The 7665-nt window shown below is 47.2% G+C and overlaps 2 protein-coding genes across 2 annotated transcripts in view; both read left to right on the top strand.

The window, feature by feature from the left end:
• Positions 1-1262: 1262 nt before the first annotated feature.
• VAMP3 (vesicle associated membrane protein 3) lies at positions 1263-6329 on the top strand. Its single transcript, XM_025213024.1, has 5 exons — positions 1263-1281; positions 1867-1948; positions 3769-3927; positions 4586-4637; positions 5412-6329. Coding segments are annotated over exons 1-5 (315 nt in total). The 5' UTR covers positions 1263-1279; the 3' UTR covers positions 5432-6329.
• A 289-nt stretch (positions 6330-6618) lies between these two features.
• The window catches only part of PER3 (period circadian regulator 3), a gene marked incomplete at its 3' end in the record, with an annotated part of 8532 nt that continues 7485 nt past the window's right edge, over positions 6619-7665 (top strand). The window contains 1 exon segment of the mRNA XM_025213018.1: positions 6619-6743. Within this exon segment, the coding sequence (XP_025068803.1) occupies positions 6619-6743 (125 nt within the window).

Genomic DNA, 7665 nt, shown 5'->3' with positions numbered 1-7665 from the left:
CTCGAGACAGGCTGGTCCTGAGGGGCCGGGCCCGGAGCGGGGGGCGGCGAGCGTGGGCCTCGGCCGCGGTGGCTCCTTGCGTGTAAGAGCGTTGCCAGGGGCTCTCGCACGCGCCTGAAGTGCCCCGAGCTCAGCGGGGGCCACGGCGGCCTTCTTTCTGTTTAAGAGGCATCCAGTTTGCATGAAAGATTTAAGGCACTGGGGCTAATCTTCTGTACTCAAAAAGGTGGCACCAGTGCTGGGATCCAGCTCGCCGGGAGGATTCCCCTAGAGATCTGACAACGGGCCTGAGCCTTCCCCTTTCCTTCCAGGCGCAGCCCTGTGGGAAGTCACTTCTAAGTCCTGGGTAGTTCAGTCGCCTCTAACTGCAGATATTGCTTTCAAGACTCCTAGAAAAAGTTAATTGCTTGAGTACTGCTACCTGTTGATATTGGCTAAGGGGAATGTAATGGTGTGCCTGGATCCGGAACAGAGTAAACCAGGATACTAAACACAGTGCACTCTCTACACCTGCTCCAGGGGTGGGGGGAGTTTAATTAGAGGGGCTCTAATTAAAGTACCTGAAGGGTCTGGTGTATCAGCATCGCGGTGCTTCAAAATGGCACTGGGGTGTGTTTGAAAATAAAGTGCCCTTACCACTATTTTGAAGTGCAGGGACATGATATACCAGATGCAAGCTGGCTGTTGGAGTGTGGTAATTAGCACTCCAGATTCCATTAGTGGAGTTTGCTGCATTGTAATTGCAGAATGCCAGAGCAGCCTCTGCACTGGAATATAGGCACCTGGTGTTCATAAAAGAGGTATAAAAGTTGAGCAGATGAGTGAAGGGACATATTGAGAATGAAGAACTTCCCCTAACTTAGGAAGGATATGAGAGAGAAAGGAAATACCTGCTGTGTTTTATAACCTTATTAACTTTAAAACTTTCAAGTTGTAGAAGGCAATAACACAGTCACTTGCTACCTGAGGTTCGGGGGAAAAACTGGGTTCAGAGAAGCTTTGTAACTGTTTACGAAGCTTCTTGTCTTCTGAAGTATCTAGCACTGAATACTGAATTGCCTTTCTTTTCCTAGTGACCTAGGAAAATTATTAAATAGCAGGAGATGCTGCATGGACATAATTACTTGAAACCATCTCTTTTTCCGCAAGTTGATCTAAATTTCTGTTGACAGCTATTGAACTTCCAAGTTCAGATAATAAAATGTGCCTGAATTCATGTGCCCTTATTTCAAAAGGGAGAAAAATATTCATGGGTTGCAGTTCTTGGCATTTGATAGCAATGTGAGCTATTGTTGATCTCTTATTTCCTTCTTGGCTGTTGTATTAGTCTGCCTCTGCTTGCCCTCTGCTGCTTCTACAGCCATGCACTAGTGATAAAGACTTGGAAACTCTACCTGTAGCTAACTTCACTTCTTTGCTGCTTAAAGACTACTAACTTATGAGAGATTGTGGTCTGAGGAATGTCTGTACTGCCTCTAGGCTGCTATTGAGGCTGCTATTGCCAGGGTTTACTTACTGGCCATCGGTTTCTATTTCTCTCACTCCAAAACTGGAGCTGAAGCAAGGAAGCTCAGGTGTGCCTTACCCTGCTGCTTTCTGGTTCTTTGTTTTTGGGATGCTTGAAAGTGGCACGAAGGCTACCCACAATCCCTGCTTTAGAGCAGGTGGATGAGGCTTTATTCTTGTTGGCAGTTGCAAGAACCCCACTGAAGGACTGTGGCAATAACTGCATTTCTGTCTCTTCATCCTACTGAGAATGGGGACTGGTTGCTGAGCCATTTTCTGTGACTTGCATATAGAATCTGTCTGGAAGTCTTGTGTCCCAGTTAGGGATGCAGTATAAAATAACTACAACTATCTCTGCAGGTCGGCAAGTGGCACTGGAAGCTCAAGCGCTGCCTCTGGCAGTAATCGTCGTCTTCAGCAAACACAGCACCAAGTAGATGAGGTACAGTCTTCACCTGCACTTCTCCTGGTCTACTGACATCAGGAGACCCCGGGGGAGGGGGTGGGTGGAGGGAGATGCAGCTAAAATGTAATGTGATCAAAATTAAATTTGTCTGCCTGGGTATGTTAACGAAGGGTCAGCATCTCTTCATGTTTGTTCTTGCCCTTAGTCTCATGTACTGTTTCTTCATTTGTTGCAAGCAACTTGTTCCTATATTAGTAAGTGACCCTTGGTTCACTTGCTCTGTGCACTAACTCTGCAAGACTTGGACATTAAAAAGGCATTGGTGAGCTTGGCTTCTGGGAGAGGATGAGTCTCCCCTTTCAGGAGCTGAAAAGACATTGAAACTTGTAGTTATTGTAATTACCTGACTCCAAGATGAATCTGAATTTAAGATTACTACCCCCCCCCCTTAGAATTCAGGGGTTGACAACTTTTGGGCAGAGTGCCAGAAACACCCCCAACTTTGACTTGTATGTTGTTGTAACAGTGCAGCCCTGGGCCCTTCCCCACCATCCACCCCATGGCATGAGTGTCAAGCAAAATACCTTCATGTGCCACACTCTGGCACCCGTGCTGGGGGTTGCCTACCCCTGACCTAGATTCTATATGGACACTTTTTATAAATTGGTTCTAATCTTCTATGTATAGACTCTAGTTATTGGAGGGTCACCTTAAATTTGTGTTAACCCCCCACCACTCCTACCTCTGTGGTGTTGCCAGGCAAGCATTGATTGCAGGGTCAGGCAGTGGGGGAATCAAGTAGTTTAAACCCTTGTCCCCTTCTGTCTATCTCTGTCCTACCTAACCCCATCCTTCCAGTTCCTGTCTTGTCCTGATTCCTAGCTCCTTGCACCTGCCCCATTGCCTCTGTCCCTTGGTGTCATCCGTCCCCCACAGGAGCACAGCACATGGCTGCTTCAGTCCAGCCTTACAGTAACAGTTGTGGCAACAGCCCCAGCCCCATAGCCAGGCCACAGCTGTTGTTGCCATTGTTACTACTGAGCAAGCACATGGACTGGGGCCAGAGCAACCATGTGCTCCATGTTCCAGGCTAGAGCCAGAAAGTAAGTTGGGGGAGGATTGGAGGCAGAGGAGGTGGGGGCAGCAGCTGTAGCTCTAAGCCTGGTTCAGGACTCCCTCAGGCAGGGGTGGAGTTGGAGCTGCAGCAGCCACTTGTTCCCCTCATGGCCTTGTGCTCAAATCCAAGATGAGGGGCTTCCCCTCACATGTTGAAAGCAAGGGGAGGTGAACAACCTCCTTTTGGATTGGAATAAATGCAGTTTCATAGTTGGTAGGGTTGGAAGGGACCTAATCAGATCATCAAGTAGTTTATATCAACTTTGTGTGGAAACCCAAAACCTATCCTTTGAAGGAGAGTACAATCTCTTGAGTTGATAGGCAAACTGTGTGCTATTCTAGCCATTTAGAAAAGTTCGATGGGCTTGTATGCTAAATGAGTGGAGGAGAAATGTGTGGTTTAAACAGTAGGGTTTTCATATCTTTGCTCTTAAGCTGTGCTGACATCACAACAGTCTTAATGGCTTACTTGTGCTTCTCGGGGATCTCAACCCACAGCTTCTGATAATGAACTGATGCCTGCCTAGGATTTCACAAGTAAATGAACAACTTACAAATGTTCTTAATAAAGTAAGAACTTCTTAAAAGGTGGTAGCTTCGACTTGGTTTACGACAGTGGTATCTTTCAAGTTTGTGTTTTGTTTTGTTTTTTTGTTTTGGGCTTTTTTTCTTTCTTTAAAAAGCCAGTGGGGGGAATGGATTTGGTTTATGAATCACTTAATACAGCCTTTGACTTGTAGGTGGTGGACATCATGAGGGTGAATGTAGACAAGGTGTTGGAGCGAGATCAGAAGCTGTCCGAGTTGGATGACCGTGCCGATGCCCTGCAAGCAGGAGCTTCCCAGTTTGAAACAAGTGCTGCCAAGCTGAAAAGAAAGTATTGGTGGAAGAACTGCAAGGTAACCATCAGACTTAAGTGTTTTTTCCAATACCAATAACCGCTATCTTGAGACCTGTAAGAACCTGTGTGCTACACAGTGGCAAAATTGTGCACCCAAAAATGCCTTAAGTACAAAAAAAAAAAAAAAATAGTACTTTGGAGCCACATGAAAGCCTCTGACTTGCTGTGTACTAGCCAAAACCTGGCTTTACATAAGATTCTTTTTTAGCTACATTGCTGTCCTGGAGAAGTGATTCCAGTAATCTAAGATTCAGAAGAAGTCCACTGATGCAGGTTGAGTAGCAACATGCAGAAAACTCTGTAGAGGAAACTGCAGTTGCTTTAGGTCTTTGACCATTTCCAATTATAGGAAGAGCTAGGAACACTTGGTAGCTTCTGAACATTCAGTGGTAAAGGACAGTTGTAAGATGGGTCAAGTAAAGAAGGCTTAATTTTGAGCACTCTAGCTTGTATGTTACATAACTCATAACTTAGATGGACTTTGTGGTGTGGTATGAACAACTACAGTAAAACAGGCCTTTATGTTCTGAACTTAAACCTAACTTGGCTAATGTTGCCTGAAGCAAGACTGAAGTTTTTACCTTTTTTTGCTGCCTTAACTTAAAAGTTTCATTAGAGCTGGTCCATTGGTAATGCTGTGGTGTCTTTTTACACAGATGTGGGCAATACTGATTGCTACTGTTCTCATCATCATTATAATCATCATTGGTAAGTCTTTTGGGTTTTATTTTTCCTTCTTTTAAAAGACTCCTCAGTGGGGTTAGCTAGCTGGGGCATATTCATTTTCAGGTCAGACCAATGTATCAACAGCAGCCACTGTGTTTCATAAAGTTCAGGGTATTAAAAACACAGTTTACGCAGCAATACTTACTTTTAACAATATTTAAATGTCTGACAAAAGTGGTAGTCTGAAGTACTAATGCTGCCAGATTGCATGTTACTGGTATACCAGTAACAATGCGGTGACATTTGGAAACAGTAACTCCTGTGCAGTGAAATGGGATCTAGCAGGGGACCAGAACTAAAAGTGAGTTCTAGTTGCAGCTTTACCAGTGTTGTTTTTTTTTTTTTTTTTTTTTTTCTTCTGGGAGCATGAGGAAGATGCTCTCAAACCTTGTCTTGGTTTCTTAATATTTAAATGGAGATAAAGAAGCTTATGTAGCTTAAGGCTTGTGAGAAATCCTTTCTCTAAAGTACATAGAGGTAGGTGTGTGTGGTCTGCAACTACAAATGTGGATGCCATAAATAATTTGCAAGTTAGAAGTACCCAGTATGTGACTCCTGAAAGCAGATGCATGCAGAAAGAAAATCATGGGTTGGGGAGAAGCGACTGCAGGGAATGATTTGAGACTTTTATGAGTTTGTTACAGGATTGCTTTATTTTTTTTTTATTTTTTTTTTTCTATGCTTGCCTTTTGGGAAGGGGGAAGTTGTTCTGATCTTGACCCACTCCCCTACCCCCCCCCCCTCTTCTATTTATAGTCTGGAATGTGTCCTCATGAGTTCTAAGAAGAAACTCACAACAGTTGAAGATCTTACTTCAGTCTCTACTGCAAACCTGCTGTGTTCTCAAGCTCACCTACTGATGTATGAAGCAGAACTATTCTGATTAGTGAAACATTAGCTTTTCTCTGACTTATAGAAAGTGTGCCTTAAGAGGCACTCCTACTTGTTAAATACTAATAAGCACAGCCCACAACTTGTACAGTGCCTTATAAACTTGAGTATGAGCTGGTGAAGAGGATTTAGTACGGTTTTAGGTTTTGCAACTCTGGAGCCAATATAATGCTGTCGGTAGTTGCTTTCTAAATGCATTTGAAGAAAGACCTAGGTATCTATCCTCTTCTCTGTCTCACTCCATTTAAAGAGGTCTCTTTTGACCCCATGTTGCTGAAGAAGTGGGAGCCAAATATCCAAGTTGTGCCTTTCTGGACTAAACTCTAGACTCTGCCACTTGAACAGACTTTGCCTTAATTTAATAATGCTTTGTAATCACTACTGTGTTGCACACAACTCCATATTTGTAACACTTGTGTATTCCAGTATTTAAACTGCAGAGACTGCGCATGTAACAGTCAGTACTGCTTCGAGATATTTAGAATTGCCTTTAACAGGGTGGGATGTTTACAATCTCTTCCAAGTAAAGTATGTCACTTGGTGACCTGTGTGACCAGGAAAGGCTCCTTTTTTGAAGCATTTGGTTTTTGTAATGGTACAGATTACTTACCAAAGTTTCTATTTGCCAAAAAGTGAAAATGCTTCAAGCCAGTAAGATGTTTCCATTATAGATTTGGTGACAAATGTAGTTGCAGAGCAATCTGTATACTCAATTGTTACAAGTAACATGTTTGCATGACTGTATCCAGGTGCTCTTGTAAAATATTTTGCCCCTGTTTTGGATTCAGTGGCTCTTTTTTGAACTTGCCTTCCTCCCCTTTCCTTAAGCCTCTGCACTGGGGCTAAATACTGCTATCCTTCATTTCCCCACGAGTGATGATAAAGCAAGCATCTTCCTGTATTTTCATGAAGTGGGGGAAGACTCCTACTTCAGGTGGCCGTCCACGCAGGCAGTATTGTATTTGCTTTCCTGCTTCTGAAGTCAGCCTTTCAGCTCTTGGGCTTGTTTCTATTTTCACTGCAAATCTTGCCATGGAAAACGGCCTGAGGTTCCTGAATTCAAGCTGGCACGATGTTCCTGGTGTTACAGTGCTCCAGGAGTGTGCTACAGGGGCCCAGACTGGCTGAGGCTCACAGCCCCAACGCCCGAGAGCGAGAGGCTACCATGCGCCGAGCTCGCTCTGCCCGGGGCCGCTGGTAGCGGTGGCTCCGCGGACACTCGTCTAGGGTTGCTTTTCGCTGGGGGGGGCGAGGCCGAGCCCCCGCCGGGTGGCTACCGCAAGCGGCCGCTTTTGTAGGAAAGCCCCGGCACCAGGGCGCCCGGAGGTGACTGGCGGCGCTGAGCGGAAGATAAAGCAGATCCGGGGGGCGGGGCGGCCGGCAGCGCGGGCCATTGGGAGGCAGCGGCGAAGCAGTGACGTTGCCAGGGTGCGTGCAGCAGCCGCAGGGCTGCGCTGGGGGTGCGGAAGCGGGAGCCCAGCCCAACAGTGAGCCGTAGGAAAGCCCCGGCACCAGGGCGCCCGGAGGTGACTGGCGGCGCTGAGCGGAAGATAAAGCAGATCCGGGGGGCGGGGCGGCCGGCAGCGCGGGCCATTGGGAGGCAGCGGCGAAGCAGTGACGTTGCCAGGGTGCGTGCAGCAGCCGCAGGGCTGCGCTGGGGGTGCGGAAGCGGGAGCCCAGCCCAACAGTGAGCCCGGCGGGCGTCGCGGGGTTGCGCCCTGACTGGGGGGTTCTCGGCCGCCCGTGCCGCCAGTAGCGCTTGTCCGCGTCTCCAGTGGGCCCCTCGCCGGCCAGGCCGGGTCATGCCCCGTGCCTACGGTCGGGCGGCGACGGAACCGCTTTGAGCCTCGTGCCGCGCCTCGTGGGAACCCCCGCCGGTCTGGCTGCAAACGGCTCCTCTGCGGAGCTCTGGCTCCAGACAAGAAGCTCCAGCTGCTGCGCGCGCGCTCTCTCAGCTTGCTGTCACCCCGTGCAAAGGAGTGAGCTGGTGTCAGCAGAAGAGGAAGGTGTCTGAAATAAAGTAGTAGTAGGAGAAGGTTGCTGGGATAAAGAAGTGAATCCAAGGAACCCACAGGGAGTGGAGGTGAGGTGCCTCTAGTAAGGCAGGATGCCTTGGCCT

Source organism: Alligator sinensis, unplaced genomic scaffold (genome assembly GCF_000455745.1).
Source record: "Alligator sinensis unplaced genomic scaffold, ASM45574v1 scaffold433_1, whole genome shotgun sequence".
NCBI classification, from domain to species: Eukaryota; Metazoa; Chordata; order Crocodylia; family Alligatoridae; genus Alligator; species Alligator sinensis.
This window is presented reverse-complemented; position numbering and strand designations above follow the sequence as displayed.